Source organism: Durotheca rogersii, assembly GCF_024521655.1.
Source record: "Durotheca rogersii strain YMJ 92031201 chromosome Unknown GGS23scaffold_3, whole genome shotgun sequence".
In the NCBI taxonomy this organism is placed as follows: Eukaryota; Fungi; Ascomycota; class Sordariomycetes; order Xylariales; family Xylariaceae; genus Durotheca; species Durotheca rogersii.
In genome coordinates this window covers 463,562-480,726 of record NW_026251234.1, presented here as the reverse complement: position 1 = coordinate 480,726, position 17,165 = coordinate 463,562, and the positions used below count along the sequence as shown (strand labels likewise).

At 53.3% G+C, this 17,165-nt stretch overlaps 4 protein-coding genes across 4 annotated transcripts; 3 read left to right on the top strand and 1 right to left on the bottom strand.

Annotated features, from left to right (window-relative positions):
* Positions 1-126: 126 nt before the first annotated feature.
* GGS23DRAFT_602848 (uncharacterized protein) lies at positions 127-1,316 on the top strand (the record flags this gene model as incomplete). The annotated part of the gene is made up of 3 exons (XM_051519382.1): positions 127-427; positions 526-1,003; positions 1,103-1,316. The coding sequence occupies 3 exons, from the start codon at positions 127-129 to the stop codon at positions 1,314-1,316; spliced, it is 993 nt and encodes a 330-aa protein (XP_051375238.1).
* Positions 1,317-1,831: 515 nt separating this feature from the next.
* On the bottom strand, positions 1,832-4,910 carry GGS23DRAFT_602847 (DNA mismatch repair protein-like protein MutS; the record flags this gene model as incomplete). The annotated part of the gene is made up of 9 exons (XM_051519381.1): positions 1,832-2,274; positions 2,327-2,475; positions 2,520-2,794; positions 2,840-3,240; positions 3,300-3,387; positions 3,443-3,712; positions 3,763-3,803; positions 3,853-4,174; positions 4,224-4,910. 9 exons carry the CDS (start codon positions 4,908-4,910, stop codon positions 1,832-1,834), a joined length of 2,676 nt encoding a protein of 891 aa, XP_051375237.1.
* A 687-nt stretch (positions 4,911-5,597) lies between these two features.
* On the top strand, positions 5,598-7,605 carry GGS23DRAFT_593274 (YVTN repeat-like/Quino protein amine dehydrogenase; the record flags this gene model as incomplete). Its single annotated transcript, XM_051518020.1, has 6 exons — positions 5,598-5,819; positions 5,894-6,511; positions 6,569-7,023; positions 7,113-7,146; positions 7,307-7,345; positions 7,426-7,605. 6 exons carry the CDS (start codon positions 5,598-5,600, stop codon positions 7,603-7,605), a joined length of 1,548 nt encoding a protein of 515 aa, XP_051375236.1.
* A 4,446-nt stretch (positions 7,606-12,051) lies between these two features.
* Positions 12,052-15,542, top strand: GGS23DRAFT_275558 (glycosyltransferase family 20 protein). Its single transcript, XM_051512485.1, has 4 exons — positions 12,052-12,314; positions 12,556-14,539; positions 14,597-15,260; positions 15,316-15,542. The coding sequence occupies exons 1-4, from the start codon at positions 12,292-12,294 to the stop codon at positions 15,354-15,356; spliced, it is 2,712 nt and encodes a 903-aa protein (XP_051375235.1). The 5' UTR covers positions 12,052-12,291; the 3' UTR covers positions 15,357-15,542.
* Positions 15,543-17,165: the final 1,623 nt, after the last annotated feature.

Sequence of the window (17,165 nt, the reverse complement as noted above, 5' to 3'; positions counted from 1 at the left end):
TTCCGGTCCCAGGACCCACCGGGGAGATTTCTAATCCTCAGACCAAGTAGCCGAGGCCATTTTTAACTCCGCATCCTCCTTGTTTGTCGGCGGCCCTGCTTGACACTCTCTATCGACAAACGAAACATGGCGTCTTCGAAGGTGGCATACGAGCCAGTACGCTCCTCGCCAGATGGCGGCGCCTCGGGCATATCTTTACCGTCGCCGTCTTCTCCCTCTGCCGCGGCCGGTGAAGGGGCCGAAGGGTTGTTGCGAGAGAAACCGCGGGCCCGCGGGGGGTTCAGTCGGCAACGTTTATGTACGAGTGGCACGCTCGTAGTAACGCTCCTGAACGCCGCCCTGTTCTCGGCATCACTTGTGCTCTTCCTCCTGTCACGGAGCGAGAAGAGTATACTGAACGCCGGGCTGCGGCAGGCATCTACATTCAGTACGCGTGTCCCCCTCCTTTCCAAGTTTTGGTCCGAAAACTCTCGTTTTCTTAGCGGAATTCCCAGAGGCGGAGAGAGACTTACCCCGTGGCCATAGGTCCGGTCTTCGACCGCATCGACTTAGAGATGCGGCCGCGTTTTATCCAGGGAACGTTGTTCCCAGCGCGGGAGGGCGCCTCGATTGCGCGGGAGCTGCCGAACCCGGCGGCAGATGGGCTGTGGGAGGAGTGGGAGCTGAGCCAGTTCTACCCGTTGGCCTGGGACGAGGTTGTGCGCATGGGAAAGGACCCGTCGACTATGGCGAAGCTCGAGGACGCCGAATGGGGTCTCGGCGACGACGCCTACGTCGGCACCCTCGACCTTTATCACCAGGTCCACTGCCTCAATATGCTGCGCCGCCAGGCCTATCGTGGCTACTACAACCTGAGCGAGCGCAGCCACGAGACCCTCGGCCTTGCCGAGGTCCACCTCAACCATTGTGTCGACATCCTCCTGCAGGCGCTCCAATGCGGCGGCAACGTAAACTTCATGACGTACCACTGGATTGCCGGCCAGGAGTACCCGCAGCCCGACATGTAAGTCCGCAATTCTTCTGGTCCACGGTTCACGGCACTCGGTGCAACTGCCATCCTCTGCGAGAGAGAGAGATACTAACCGGCGATCCCGGGATTCAGGTCGGTCAATCGCCAGTGCATCAACTTCGACAAGCTCACGGCGTGGAGAATAGAGAAGGGACTGGACCTGGATAAGTATGTCAAGGTAATGAAAAAGTCGCTACACCCAGGCGTCAAAGAATTGCATCAAAGCGATGCGTACTACAAGTACTACAATAGGACCAATCCTAACCATATCAATGGCTCTAATCCGGGAGAGGACTTTAACTTGTAGATGAAAAGACGGAATAGCCATGGGGTATATATATATATATATAGGCATTTCGCCGTTAACAATCCTAGTGGACAATACGTTATCGACTTGGACTGTGAAAATCTTTGTATTTTATCAACACATCCGGCCGAGTACTCTTTCGAGCTAAACCGGGCGCTTTTTCGAAATACGAAGCCACAGATAGGAAATACGGGAATAGACGTACGCGAATCTTGATGGCCATCTCTGGGTAGGAGCAACGTTGCTTCCAGGATTATACCGGTCTCTATATTTGTTCATTCACAAAGGAATATCAAATATATAACCCTACCTAATCCAAGTTGGAGAAGTAGGCGCTTACGGTTTCACTTGTGACAGTTCGGCATTAGTGGCAGCGAATGGGTGTTAGACCATGAAAACTCTTCACTCCATTAGGAAACTCAAACACGAAACTCACCTTTAGGCTTCCGCAGTCGAATTGGGATTTTTTTAACCCAATTTTTTTTCTCCTAGCCTCTCTATGACAGTCATTTTAATCAGTTCCCATCTTCACTTCCTCGGCTTGCGCCTGCTTGTGTGACACAATCAATTTCATCCATCCTTGAAACGAACTCATCCTGGAGCCTCTTCAGATAGCTACCCAGCGTATCGTCGTCCATGTCTGATTCTCGTAGCTGGAGAAGTGTATCGTGTAGGTTGAGGATGAGTTTCCGACGCCGGAGTAATTTTCTCGACTGAGAGTTTTGCTTCTTCTTCTCGATATTCTCTGCAAGAGTCTTCGAAACGTCTCCCGCAACCTTAATGAATCGTTCCGGAAAGCCGATGGCGCGTGCAAGGTTTAGACCATAATACTCTTCCTGTATGTGGCCCGATGTGATTTTGTATAGCATTGTCATCTTGGGATTGCTGCCATGTAAGTCATGGGTCTCAGTAGCGAGATGCAAGTTCAAGACCCCTGGTCGGTTACCCAAGACCTTTGCTATTTGATTAATGAGGATGTATTCCGCTAAGAGAAACGGAAGTCGACGCACCCAGTTGCTGGAAATGGGTGGCAAACCATATCAGGGCATTGCTCTGGACTAAGGCTTCCGATATCGCCAAAGCAATAGCTAGCCCATCCCTGGTGCTTGTCCCACGCCCAAGTTCGTCAATGATAGCCAGACTATGCCCATCAATGTTCCTGCATATAATTAGGCTGTGTACTCAATGTTTCTGGCTACTTACCTGAGTATAAATGCCATTTCTCTCATTTCCAAGGAGAATGTGGACATATTAGCTTCAATGCTATCATCCGTCGACATTCGTACGAAGAGCTGTCGAAGCACGGGGAAAGTTGCGTACTGGGCCGGTACGAAACAGCCAATCTGGGCCATTACTTGCAGGAGGGCGATCATCCTGATATATGTGCTTTTGCCGCTCATATTACAACCCGTGATAATCTGAAACCGATGTTGTTCATTGGCGAAGACATCGTTAGGGATAAATCTCTCCGGGTTGACCTATAACAATCAGTTTTGTTGAGGGTTCTCGGCACGCAAACGTACCCGCTCGCAAATAGGGTGCCTCGCACCCCTGAGGGCCAGCACTTGACCAATCTCAGGACGTACGTAATCTCTCGTAGTAGCAGCCTGACCGAAAGCAGCTATCATATCAAGCAGAGCGATGCTCTCACAAACGCGAAAGAGATTCGGAACGTACATTCGGATGGCATCAAAAAGCTCCTGGATAACCTTGTCGCTAAGCATGATAGCCTCGTTATGTGAGTCGGTAATGCGGTGGTTCAGTTGAACCAGGACCAACGTCTGGCATTCCAGCCAAACGCCTTTGTGGACTTTGTTGATGAGAATATCGGGAACTGATCTGTCCTCAAAGTCACTCTGCCTAAGCCGTAGCCAGTACTGCCGGTTACGATCAAACCGGAGATCCGCGGTGAGTTTGTGATTCCCTGCGAGGTCAGGCCGGATAAGTCACGCATTATCACGGGGTTAAGATAACTAGACTCACTACTGATATCTTCGACGTGTTGGTGAACATCATCCGTTGCCTCTTTGTATGTCTGACGGGCGACATCAAGAAGGCCATGGACCCCAGACTTCGAATGAAACGAAATTAGTAGAAAGCTGTGAAATGGGCAGAAAAGCCAGTACCTTGACTGCATAAGTTCTCTGATGCCTCATATCAAGGGGTGATTTCATGGCTGTGACATCCTCGTTGATCCCAGCCATAATGAGATCTATGACTGGTTGAGTAAGCTCCGGACGGCATATTTCGCGAATCCTACAGAGTAAGTCTGCGCGTGCGGTACTCAATGCCCCGTAAACGGAAGAGACAGCAATAACGAAGGCCTTGATACCTAGGAGGTTATTGATAGCCTGTTCCGAAGCATATATTGATGGCTGGTTTGGTACGATTACGAGCTGAAAACGTTAGCTGTGGTGCCCATCATACCGTAGATCCGGGCATGTACAATAGTAAGAAGCTTTTCGACATCCGTGAATCCTTTTAGCGCTATACAAAGTCAGCGGCATCTGTGTGAGACAGGGTCACCGGCCCGAACCTTTACGTATCTCGAAGAACATATCCTCCTTTACAGTTATCTCATCTAGTGCATCGTAGCGCGGGATAAGGGTACCTTCAACCTGGCATGAAGGCTGCAAAATGTTGCTCCGTAGCATCCTCGAACCCATAGGGGTCAGGGTTTCGTTGAGAAGACCGAAAAGACAATCTCTCCGTTTTGCATCATGCAAATTCTGAATGAGTTCTAACGATTGGATGGTGGAAAGATCGATCATCATCGTGTTTTCTGACGGCTGATACCTAACACGAAGCGAATGAGACATGATGGATATGCGTCGGGCAAGCTCTATATACTTGACGGCCTAGCAATAATAAGACTAGATCAAAAAATCGATGAGATGTTTCGCTTACTGCGGCGAAGGAGCTTGTAGCATAGAAGTTGCCTCCAATGGCCACCTTGATAGCCTCGAGGTCTTCCCTAAACGCCAGTGTCTGGATGAATTCGAGCCCAGCATTCTCAGACCAGTACTTCCGATCTAGTGCTTCTATTCGCGTCTCTGGGACCTCTTCCTCGACAATGGAGAGGAGACTTGACTTTGGATGCGGTGGGAATGCCGTGTTGACCATGAGAATGCAGGATGGCTCATACATCTGGATCTTATGAACTGTCTTGACATAGAATTGCGAGTCACAGATTTGGCTTAGGATTGCTTCATTGGTGGTAATATTGATAAAAGCTAGGCCGACGGTAGGGGACACGCCGCGAGACTCAGTAGCAGCGCAGACAATCTCGTGGGATTCGGACCCCCAGACAGACGAGGCCGAGCGAGATTTGCGGCCAGAAGTAGTGCTAGCACGGCGGTGGTGCCGGGAGGAACGGGACAGACATGTTGCAGAGCGACTATTGCTATTCGAGGTAGATGACAATTGACTCGCAGAGGTGGGTGGTCTAGAAAGAACGCCGGGCAAGTTACGAGGATAGGGGGTTGAAGACGTAGTCCGTGAGCTAGAATGATTGGAGGGAATCTGGGCTGAATGTGAAGGGGGCTCGTAGGTCGAAGACGCTTGGAGCTCTTGAGCGCTTGGTACCGATGGCATTGCAGAGTGCTGTGGAATATGGCCGGTGGAGAGGACGAGATAACTGGAGGGAACTCGGACGTGTTGGCTGTCAATACAGGTCAACGGAACCTAATAGGGGGAACTGAAGAAGTCCAGATTGCTTCTCGAAACGAGCTGGGCGAGATGATGATGAGAAGAACACCGACAGATATCTAGGTGGTTTGAGATAGCAACGAGAACACGTTGAAATACGGGAGAACGACGGGTGTCTATAGCTCCGACCCGAGTTGCGACTTCCTTCTTTTGCGTTGTGGATTTGATGTCGTGATGCCGTCCTGTAACATGGAATGTAGATTCGCCCTCCCTCGATCTTAGGGGAACACTCAGATCCTGCATATGCATGTAGTAAGAAATATGCAGGTATGTGTGTATGGGAAACCTGAGCTTCTCCACAGCCACGCTTCTTAGCGCCTCCCTCGAAACAAATACCTAGGTGAAGATGAATAAGCTATCGATAAGATAACGATAGGCGGAACTTCAACTTTTCATTATCGAAGCATTGAATGGTTTATCGCCCCGCGCTGCGCGTAGAAGCCGACGAAGCTTATAGAGGGAGGCCGGCAATCTCCTGTGCCTGTTTCCAGAGAGAATTCGGCGCCATCATCTGAGCGAAGCGCAATATTACTGACACCTTACCTACCCGTCTCATAATTCCGACCGCGACAAATGGCCACTCTAGTCCCGCCGCCCTCGAAGCGACAGCGGCGGGAGGCTCTGGAGCGTAGTCAGATACAGCAAGATGTCACGTCTCAGGCCATCGACGCTGGGTCGTTCAAAGCTCGCTTCGTGGACACCGACGGGAACCAACTGGCGGAGACGATTGAGGTGCCCCTGGCCGACGCGACGGAGAAGAACGTGTCCCTACTACTCAACACACTATTAGGAAGGGTACGACCATTGGCGCCGTTCCCAATATCGCGTGCTTGGAGTGGCTAAGGGCTGAAATATCAGCTGTCATTTAGGAACGAGAAGATTTTACCCCTTATCGCTTCCGTATACACGTACCCAATTCCGACGTGATAATCGACAACTATCCCACACCCTCCGAGTTTCTGGCTGTCCTGCGCAAACATGGAATCGAAAACCCCTTCGAGACCACCATCACCTTAGCCGCAGAGCCCCAAGCTGTCTTCAAAGTACAGGCAGTAACCCGCATGTCAAATCGGATACCGGGGCATGGCGAGGCTATCCTGGCAGCACAATTCTCCCCCAAGACGAGCAGCCTTCTCGCGACTGGCTCAGGCGACAATACAGCGAGGATATGGAACACGGATAGCGGCACGCCGAAATACACGCTCAAAGGTCATTCGGGCTGGGTTTTAGCGGTGACCTGGAGCCCCGACGGCCAGAGCCTCGCAACTGGCAGCATGGACAAGACGGTCCGGATATGGGACGAGGCAGGCCAAGCGGTTGGCAAACCGTTAAATGGCCACTCTAAGTGGATCACGAGCATCGCCTGGCAACCCTTCCACCTATGGCGCGACGACACACCTAGACTAGCGAGCGCCAGTAAGGATGCCACAATCCGGGTATGGATCGTCAACACGGGGAGGATCGAGCATGTTCTATCGGGGCACAAAGTGAGTGCTGACCGGGCCACAGCATCGGTACCGGTGGGAAGCTGACATGGCGCAAAGGGTAGCGTAAGCTGTGTGCGATGGGGCGGAACGGATCTTGTCTACACTGCTAGCCAAGACAAGACAGTGAAAGTCTGGAATGCGGCAGATGGGACGTTGAAACACACGCTCGCCTCGCACGCTCATTGGGTGAATCACCTCGCGCTATCTACAGATTTCGTGCTCCGAACAGCGTTCTACGACCACACAAGAGACGTGCCGGCAAGTACGGAGGAGAAGCGGGCCAAGGCGCGAGAGCGGTTCGAGAAGGCGGCGACGCAGCAGGGCAAAGTGGTCGAGCGGATCATCTCTGCCAGCGACGACTTCACCATGTACCTCTGGGACCCGTCGCAGGGGACGAAACCTCTGGCGCGACTGCTAGGGCACCAGAAGCAGGTGAATCACGTTTCGTTTTCCCCGGACGGAAACCTGATTGCGAGCGCTGGCTGGGATAACCACATCAAGATATGGGCCCGGTGAGTCACCAACGCCAGCGACTCCTATTCCCTCCCCTCCACCAGACTTGCAGGGGAGGATCCCAATCGTAAGCTAATACGATGTGCAGCGATGGAAAATTCCTGACGACGTTGCGTGCTCATGTAAGTCAGCCTGCCTTGTTCCCGATCTCGTCATTCAAGATTGCCGGCATTTTTCTGATGTATCAAACTCTCTCACTTTTTTTTTCCTTCGGGCCGGCTCGGGTCTGGGCCCGCTTCTCACATTGCTTGGATTGATCGAATTACTAACACCATGGGGCAGGTCGCGCCGGTATACCAATGCGCTTTTTCGTCTGATTCGGTAAGTGAGGGATTATCGAGATGACGGAGTTGCGTTGCTTGCTTGACAAAAAATCGCAAGGCTAACATGTGATATCTAAGCGCCTTCTCTGTTCCGGGTCGAGAGATACGACGCTGAAGGTTTGGGACATGAGGACGTTCAAGCTGTCGGTTGATTTACCCGGCCACGAGGACGAGGTCTATGCCCTGGATTGGTCTCTGGACGGTCGGCTCGTGGGATCCGGCGGGAAGGACAAAGCTGTACGGCTCTGGCGCAATTGATCCCATCGCCCAGGACAGGTGGAAGGAAAAGGAATAAGCTGCACGCACATCGCTTGTACAATGCAGCTATGGGTACGAATTTGTTGCCGGAGCCGAGCCCATCCCATCCCATCTCACGGTACGAATTCCAATGCATACATACCCCAATCGTCGGCTTGTTCTCCATCTCGAGGGAAAAGCCCAGACCCATGTCCGTGTCACGGCCCAACGCCGTGGCCTGTTCCCACCCTCGTTGTTGGAGTGTCACGAAACCGACCTTCATAAACCTGCCTTTTTCTCCCTCTGCGTATGCACACACACACGTCAATCCGCGTATCAATGGTAGCAGATAATTAATCGCCATGCATATCCGCGTGATATTTGTCGATAGGCAATGGGAAAAGTCGCGGGTGGGAATGCTGGGAATCCATCCAAACAACAATGTCCACGACCAAGTATGGGGTTTATGGGGACGCCCAGCGACGACTAATGGTAATAGATGTGCACTTCCAAACTTCATCATCGAGTACCACGTAACACGCTACACGCTACATACATACAGCTAGGGCTGCCCGTCCGCAGGTTGTTTCTGGGACATGTCTGTCCGCCTGTCTATCTACCCATTCCTTATTGAGTAGACCAAAGTACACAACACGTATATATATCAGGTACCTTATGTACCTACAATAGGAGGTACCTAAGCTCCTACCTCTAACGTGCTTTCGCACATACCTCCTCCAGTACGCCGAAATGCGGGCCGTTCCTGCATGAGGTCCAGTTGGGCGAACGAGTTGGGATCCGTTGGTCCCTCTCCCCGGTCGTCTCCTCGCGTCTCTCTCGCTCGCTCTCGGTAACATTGTCGGGGAGTGCGGCCGAGGGGTGGGAGGGAGACGTACCGTAGATCCGATTTCCACCCCGAGCCGTGATGCGCATGGTATCATCACGCATGGAGCTAGGGATATGCCTAGCTAACGCGCCTACGGTAGGTATCCACCAGGACCAGTTCGTCCGCCAGCGGGGGGAGGGGTGCTGACTCGCGGTGGGCGGGCGGCGTCGACTTCGTCCTTCGACGCGTCCTGGCTGCTAGCTGGTAGGAGTATCGTCCTAAAGATGTAGCACGAGGTAGGTAGGTAAAGTAGGTGTTGTATGTAGGCACGTACGTACGTGTACCTACGTGTGGACGTAGCCGGACGGACGTCTTATTCGAGCGGTCGTCAGGTTATTCCACCACGCTACCAGATCCCCGAGATCGTGATGGGCCGCTTCGGAAAGCGGCTTCGACGGCACCGCGAGTTTCAAATGCGGGTTGTACACATGGAGACTAGGTCTCGTTACGAATCCGTACGTTTCCATGTGCGTATGCCTGGTGGGGCTCATCACGTTGCATATAGTATGGTTCGGTGACAGAGTCGACTGAGGTGGTATGTAGGTAGGTAGGGAGGGAGGCAGGGAGGGTGAGCCAACCTCCTTACTGCGGGCACGCAGGCGAGACAAGGGGTGCTACACAGTAGAGGCCAGAGAGGTAGAGGGAGACGGAAGCGAAAATAGACTGGTCGAGGCGCCGCACGCCAAGAATCAGGTATCTATTGGAGATGCCATTTGTTTCCCGTCGACTCCGAACATATCGTCACTACAGGTGAATATTTAGGGGAGGAGGAGGAGGAGGAGGGGTTTCCTCCTAGCTATCTATTGCTCTCAGGTGTCGTATCGGATGCAAAAGCAGGAGCGCCAACAATCCAGCCAATACGTGAGCTCCACATATAAACGAATTGCTTGTTGATATGTAGGTAGTTATTGCTTGAGAACGTGTCCCCGCTCGTGGTTGTGGTTGTGAAGAGGGGCGCTATCGTGGTAGTTGCTGGCGACTATCCTTCCTCCGCGTGACCGGGACAAGAGCCTGAAATGTCTGCGCTTTTCTTGGCGCGTAAGTGCTTTACAATGAGCTGGATCTGATAGGTGTGCGTATCGGGTGCGGCAGCTCGGTCAGTTGGGACAGAGAGCTCGTGGAGGGGTTCGCGGATGCCTCCCAATCAGGTTTGCCTGTGAAGAAAATTCGCATCTTCTTCCTGCAAGGGGATCCGGCTCGAACCAGGCTGTCCGTACCGGCACATGAGGTCTGTTCCCAGGTTTGGGATGTCTTACACTGCAACTTTCTTGGATGTCCAGGAATTGCCAAATTTGGAAAGCCGCACTAAGAGCTGCATGCATCTGCATATATGTTGCGGAAAGTTCCAGACTCTACGAGCATCTCCAGGTTTCCCGTACAATACGTGCCTCTCCTATGCTCGTTGACACGTTTCGATACGGGGCCTAGTGGGGAGCTGTGGGAAGAATCTACTGAGATGATGCGGCTTAAGAAAAGAACCCAGATGTCCAAGCATTACCTCTCTAGCAGGCTAAAAGACACCTAGCAAGATTGGGTACTAGGTGTGCAGTGAATCCAATTCCGCCGAGTTGGTAGGCTAGCGTGTTAGTTAGGTTGGTAGGCAGCAGGGCCTAATATTAGATGATAGAGAGACAGCGGATAGCCACCAGGTGGCTGACGAGATCTTGGGGTTGGGGGGGGGTGGCCGAGGGTATTTACAGGGCCGAAGCGGTCCCGCCTCTGGAGGTTAGGGGCCGCCCGTAAACACCCGACGTTGCATTGCGGGGGGTATCGGTGACTTAGTCTAAAGTCGCGCCGGGAGGCCATTTCGACGGCCAATTGAATCCTTCGAAGGGACAATGTGCTTGGGATCTCGAGGATGGTGGAATGAGGAAGTTGGTGCTCTAGATGCGCGACGGAGACGAATCGCAAAGCGAGAAGATTGGCGAGCCGGCCTGCATGGGAATGCATGGAATTGCATGGGGAGAGGAGAGTGACCGAAGAAGATCGAATTCATCTAGCTAACTCGGCCAAGCATCTTGGTTTCCAGGCCGAGCCCTATTCGCGCTCTTGGACCAACTCGGCCTATGTGGAAGCTCGCAAATGCACGAACGTGTATGGATGCATTACGTACGCGTTTAAGTAGGTACGTGTCGGTTGAATGGGAGATAATTTGGCGGTTCTTTTCGGACCAAAGCCTCCTGGGTAGGTGGCGGAGTTTCTGGAAATGTCTATGGCTGTCTGTCTCCTCATAGGGCTGTGATATTCATCAAGTCCCCAATTCCTGGGTTGTGACACACCTAGGCGTACCTAGGTGGGTAGCACCTAGGCGGTACTTGATGTAACGAGGGAAAATGTCAAGTAAAGATTCCGCAGAAATGACAGAATTCCGGGGGCTGTGAAGCTGCTGGAGAAGTACGGAGCATAAGGAATTCATGGCTACATGATCGGCCCTCTCAAATTTACTCGCTGGCTTTCCCGGGGGGAATTCCATTGATACTGAGGAGCTCTCTCTAGCTGCGATTGAAAGCTGGGTACTAAGTACCTACCTACGTTATGCACCCCCTGGTGAGTGCCTGTGCCCGGGGTACTCGGTACCTAGAAGGTAGGTGCTCAGCTGTAATAGTGCGAATGTAGGTACAAATTCCATACCCTCGATCTATGGAGAAGCGCGGGCGCTGGTGAGGTCCGGCGGGAGTCGAAGATATTCTACGAACGGTCGAAATAGATGGATTGAAGTACATCAGGTAACTCTACGTGTTTACGCGTTCTTCCCTGGTATCGGTTTCTCCTCGTCGAATATATAGGTAGGTATGTGCCTACTTTCCTGCCTGACAGGTGCCCAAGTCCTAAAGACCGTAGGTACCCGTTACAGGTATAGGTAGGTATATCTACCTAGGTAACTACCTGTAGCGCTAGGTACTGTAGGAGGCAGTGCTACGGAGGTGCAATTCTCCCCCCTTCCCCTCCCCTGCCTAGGTATCACAATTTAATAACTACCACCTGGCAAGTACGTCATCAATCTCCTATTCGCCTTGGGAAGAGGCCGGTCCAGTCCTTTGGATGTCTCAGCACTCATCGAGAGCACTCGTCGAGAGAGAACACTCGGGCACCTGAGCGTACAGTGCCTGTATGTACCTTGCTCGTATGCTCATGGCTGTAGGTACCTGACCTGGGCAATAATAGATCTATATGTATGCGCTGACATCAGTTTGAATTCAAGGGTTGTCGAGCCCGGCTCTGTGTTGTGAATCTACCTCTACCTATTCACAGGCATTATGCGAGATACTATGAATTCTCCAGGCGCAAATTCCCGCCTGCCCGCGTCAGCTTAACCTATCATCGGCCTTGCGTCGCATAACTTAATCCTTCCTCTTCCTCCGACTAACCGCTCCCGGTACTATCCGTAGTAGCCGGGTCCCATCTCCATCCCCTTCCCCATCCCCATCCACCCCTCCGGATCACTGCCCAACTTTTAAAGGGAGCATGTCCGATCCCCAAACTTTTTTTTTGATCGAGACCTCGCCGCGTGCTCTCAGCTCCCTATCCAGCAACCCGCCGATCAAGGCGTCTCTCCGATCCCCAGTTAACGGTATCGGCTTCTTTCTCGTCACCTATCTTTACGTCTGCTCAACGCACTAAACACGAAGCAGAAGGAAAACAACTTCCCGACAACACAGAGGAAGCCTTCCCTAATGAGCTTGTTATTATAAGCTTCCCAGCTATCCCCCTCCCTTATACGGGCCTGCTCTGTCGGATTTCAGCCCGGGTTGTGTCGAGACCAGCCTCCTATCCAGCGCTCGCGTATACACGCCGTATCCGAACCGACATAATTTTTCACCATGACCATCTTCCTGGCTTCGTTGTAAGTTTGAGCCCTTCGTCGTTGCCCAACCACCCCGCCTTGCCCTCCCCACTTGTCTCCTTGAGGCCTGTCCCACCAGGAGCTCCCCCGCCCCCAAGCTGTTCGCCAACCAACCCCCCCCCCCCCCCCCCCCAGGGTGCGCGTTGCCACTAATTTCAGCTGCAAACCCGCCCTGGCTCAAGTTGTGGCATGATAGCATGACGATGGCCCTGCATGATTCCTGACCTCTTCTCTTCTCTAGATTCCTCCCCAAGACGGTTTATTTCAAGCTCCCCGCTACTTCGTCCTCTCGGGAGCGGAAAAGCCAACGTCAGAGCGGCAAGAAGATCTCGAAACGGCCGCCCCTCGAGCTTCGTACCAGTCTCTTCCCCGACCCTACCATTACGCCTCCAAAGACGCCTGATGACGAGGAGGTCCGCATTGACGATGCGCTCTTCGTGAATGAGGACGGGCTCCGTGTAGTCAACGTTTCGGACGACGAGGAGTTCAGGGCTCCGACAGATGAAGAATCACCGAAATGGGGCGGCAGACCCAACCAACCCAAATCGCAAGCGAATCTGCCACCCCCGGCTTCTCTCTTGGAGCATGCCAGAACCTTAGAGAAAGCCAAAGAGCTAGGACGTCAAGGCATCATACAACCTCGCGTAACCCGAAGTGATAGTCACGATCGAGTATTCGCACACGCCGATTGGCGCATCGTGAATGCTGACCAGGGAAATGGTGGTCTCCGCAATGCCGCCGAGGCCGCGGCACGCGCCGGCTACCCAGAGGAGTACTCGTGGGTTGGCACCTTGGGAATGCCTACTGATGCCCTCGAAGGGACACAGCAGAAGGAGGAGATCAACGATAGACTGGTAACCGAATTCAACATGTACCCCGTCTTTTGCTCGGACAAGGACTTCGACGGGCACTATCTACATTTCTGCAAGCAGATCCTCTGGCCCGTCTTCCACTACCAGATCCCCGACAACCCGAAGAGCAAGGCGTACGAGGACCATTCCTGGCAATTCTACGTCAATCTCAACCAGGCCTTCGCCGATAAAATCGTCAAGAATTGGAAGCGAGGTGACACGGTATGGGTCAACGATTACCACCTGCTGCTAGTGCCCGGTATGATCCGCAAGAAGCTCCCGGACGCCAAAATCGGCCTGTTCTTGCATGTGGCGTTCCCTTCATCCGAGGTCTTCCGGTGCCTCGCGGTTAGAAAACTGCTGCTCGAGGGCATGCTTGGCGCGAACTTGATTGGTTTCCAGATCCACGAGTACACTCGCCACTTTCTCCAGACCTGCAGTCGTCTCCTCACTGTCGAGGCGACACCCGATGGCGTGCAGCTGGAGGACCGATTCGTCAATGTCATCAACCACGCCATCGGTATCGACCCCCTCAGCCTCGACGCCCATCGTAAAGACGAAGAAGTCACGAGATGGATCGGCATCATGAGAGAGCGATACAAGGACAAGAAGATCATCGTGGCTCGCGATAAGCTCGACCACGTTCGCGGTGTTCGGCAGAAGCTTCTCTCCTACGAGCTGTTTCTTAATAAGAACCCTCAATGGAGAGACAAGGTCGTTTTGATTCAGGTCGCACTATCTACCGGCGAAAAAACCGACCTTGATGCCGCCGTTGGGGATATTGTCACCCGGGTGAACTCGAGCTGGGCCAATCTGGCTTACCTCCCTCTCGTATATCTAAAGCAGGACATTCCGTACTCTCAATACCTCGCGCTTCTGACCATCGCCGACGCTCTCATGATCACCAGCCAGCGCGAGGGCATGAATCTCACGTCTCACGAGTTCATTGTTTGCCAGGACGGTCAGTTTTGCGATCGCAAGCACGGATCCCTCATCTTATCCGAGTTCACCGGCACTTCCTCGCTTTTTGGGGGGAAAGAATTGTCGGTCAATCCCTGGAGCTACCGACAGTGCTCTGACGCCATAAAAAAGGCACTCGAAATGTCCGACGAGGAGAAGGCGGAGAGATGGCAAGGTCTTCGTGACGTCATCGGCCATCATACCGGGGCGCAATGGTTCTCAAAATTCTTGGCATCTCTGGATCACGTCTACGAAGAACAACATCGTCACGATCAGACGTCTGTCCCCCGACTGAATCTTAATGTTCTTGGCCAGCGGTATACCCGAAGTCAGAACAGGCTCTTCTTCCTTGACCTAGAGGGAACCTTAATTCCCTATGGCCCGATGAACGAGATCATCCCCATGAACCCCCAGGTAGGCCATCGTAACATCTCCTCTCGTTTGGGCACATTGTATACTAATCGTCATTAGCGCACTATGGATGTACTGAACGATCTTGTCGATGATCCTCGCAATACTGTATATGTCATGTCTGGGCGCAGGCCGGAGGAGCTCGACCGCCTTTTCCGCGTGGTCCCCAACCTGGGTCTCATAGCCGAGAATGGTTGCTTCATCAAACTCCACGGTAGGGGCATCTGGACTGAGATAGCTGATCACGATCAAGTCGCGTCCTGGAAGGAGTCGGTTCAAGGTATACTTCAATACTACCTCGAACGTACGCCCGGGTCGGAAATTGAAGACCGAAACTGCTCCTTGATCTTTCACTATAAAAATGCTGACGACTTTGCCAATGCTGAACGGCAGGCAAGCGACTGGACCGGCCATATAAACGAATCCTGCGAGGAGCAGCGAGTCCACGCCTTTCAGCTTGACAATTGCGTCGTAGTCGAATCAATCGACTGGACCAAAGAGACGGCTGCGGCCCAAGCCTACGACGCCACAAGCAAGGAAGTTCAACAAACCCGCGGAGGCGCCGTTGATTTCCTGATGGTCATCGGCGACGGCCGCGAGGACGAGAAGGTCTATAGGTGGGCCAACAACCTGAGGAGCAACGGAGAGGTCAAGGAGGTGGTGACGGTAAGCCTGGGCAGCAGAAACACCGAAGCTACCTCTACTTTGACCCAGGGCGTCAGCGGTAAGCAAACCCACCCTCGGAGCCACCTGACAACGCGGCCTAATGCGGATTACAGGCGTTCTCGTGACGCTGCAGAAGCTTGCGGGGCTTTTCTAGGCGGAAAAGATCGCGGTCCCAGAGTGGGGCACGGAGCCGTCGATGTTTCCGCTGGGCGTCTCAGTTATTAATGATTTTGCTTGCTGGTCATGGAGTTTATGACACGGGCTCACGCGATGCAACGGCGTTAAGCGTAGCGGGTTATTAATAGGTGGCGCCCGCGCTTTGTTTGCATTTTTTTTTCTTGTAGCCGAAAGATCCTCTTCCCCCTCGCGCTGCCAAACGCATCATTCTCCATTAGAGCAAAACGCACTGAGAAGAATCTGGGAGGGGGAATACGCATGCGGGCGGTGTTAATAGGAAGGGGGAGGGTTCTACGGGTTTCCCATGTTATATCTCTTCTTCGCGCTGCCGCGCCTTGCTTTCCACCTTTTAGACATGCATCATGGAACCCATCAAAAAAAATGGACGACCGAGAAGACCGAAACGGCTAAATGAGTGGGTGATCTGGATGGATGGAGGCTGGAGCTCAAAAAAAAAAAGGGGGGGGGGGGGGGGGGGGCGTGTACACGAATCATCACACGATAATTTTCATATTACTTGTCACTTCTCAGTTGTTTAAAGCTATCATTCTGGTAACTAACATCGGATGGCCCGCTGGTGGACTACCTACATTTGTATCTTCTTCATACCTACTACTACTACTTACTAATAAGCACAAAGGAGGTTGAGCAGAATAGCTGAGCCAAGAGAGAGAGCTGCACATATATCATTGTGTCCCGCATTGTATAATACCAGGTAGAGAGATGTGTACAAGTAGCGAAGCCGCGAAAATAGCCGCACGCTTGGGGTGCGAGCCTTTGCCTATCGTTCTACGGGAGCGATCCCGAAGGCGCTTACCTCGTATCATGCGATAAGTAGCCGACGAAGAGGGAGAGGAGGAGGGGTTACGGGTCCAGCTAGAACCAAGGGAATTCGTGCAGCTCGAATAGCCAAGGTACTTGCTTGCTCCTCTCTCGCCGAAGGCGTATCTGTACATACAGAGCTGCGTACATTGCCGACGCGGGTGGCACGATCAGGAAGAACCCCGCGTCCCACGCGCCGAAGAACCGCTCTTTAGACGTCGCTCAAGAATGCGCAAGTCGCCAAGTAGGTTAGGTTAGGTACATAGCCTAACGTAGGCCTTGCTACTGGTCGTGTGATGTTCGGCAGTGCCGGGGGAAAGCGGAGGGCGATCGTCGAGGTCGTGCCGGAATATCCCCCCCCCGCGCCCCCCCCCGCGCGCGCGAACTCATACCTGCTTACCGTGCTTATTTCCCCACAAGCCCCAACCGAGTTAGTTACCCGTAAAAGTTAGGCCGGATCGGAACGGGTTAGGCGGGGGGAGGTGAGGCCAGGTAAGGCGCGGTGAGGCGAGGCGAGGCGCGCCTTATACCGACGACGTCGTCGGCGGGTCGGCCAGCGTCGACGCGGTCTCGCTAGGTCGTCCCGGGGAGCCGGGCGGGCGGACGACGGACGGGTGGACCGAAGGGTGGGGATGGGACGAGCTCGTCTGATGTGCGCGGAGGACACCTTCCCGCTTCGCCCAGAACGACTGACTCTCTGGCGGCTCACTCCGGGCTCCCCACGGCTCGACTGGTGAATCTGACGATGGGACTAGGCTGTGGACGTATAGACCTCAAGTTCCCGGTTTACTGGCCAGCGAGGTTGTATTTTCTTTCTCTTTCCTCCCAGGCGTCGCGGTCCTTAAGCGGGAATGTGGATGCGAGCATGCCACGCGCATAGGCATGAGGGTAGTTGGATACCCTCCCGGATTGATTGTCGCAAGGGTCGGGCCCCCAAGTTCGAAGGGCTCGGGGTTATCCGATT

Coding starts and splice junctions, on each gene's coding strand:
- GGS23DRAFT_275558 (XM_051512485.1), top strand. CDS start 12,292: ATGACCATCTTCCTGGCTTCGTT. Junction 14,540..14,596: donor TCATCCCCATGAACCCCCAG/GTAGGCCATCGT, acceptor AATCGTCATTAG/CGCACTATGGATGTACTGAA. Junction 15,261..15,315: donor TTTGACCCAGGGCGTCAGCG/GTAAGCAAACCC, acceptor TGCGGATTACAG/GCGTTCTCGTGACGCTGCAG.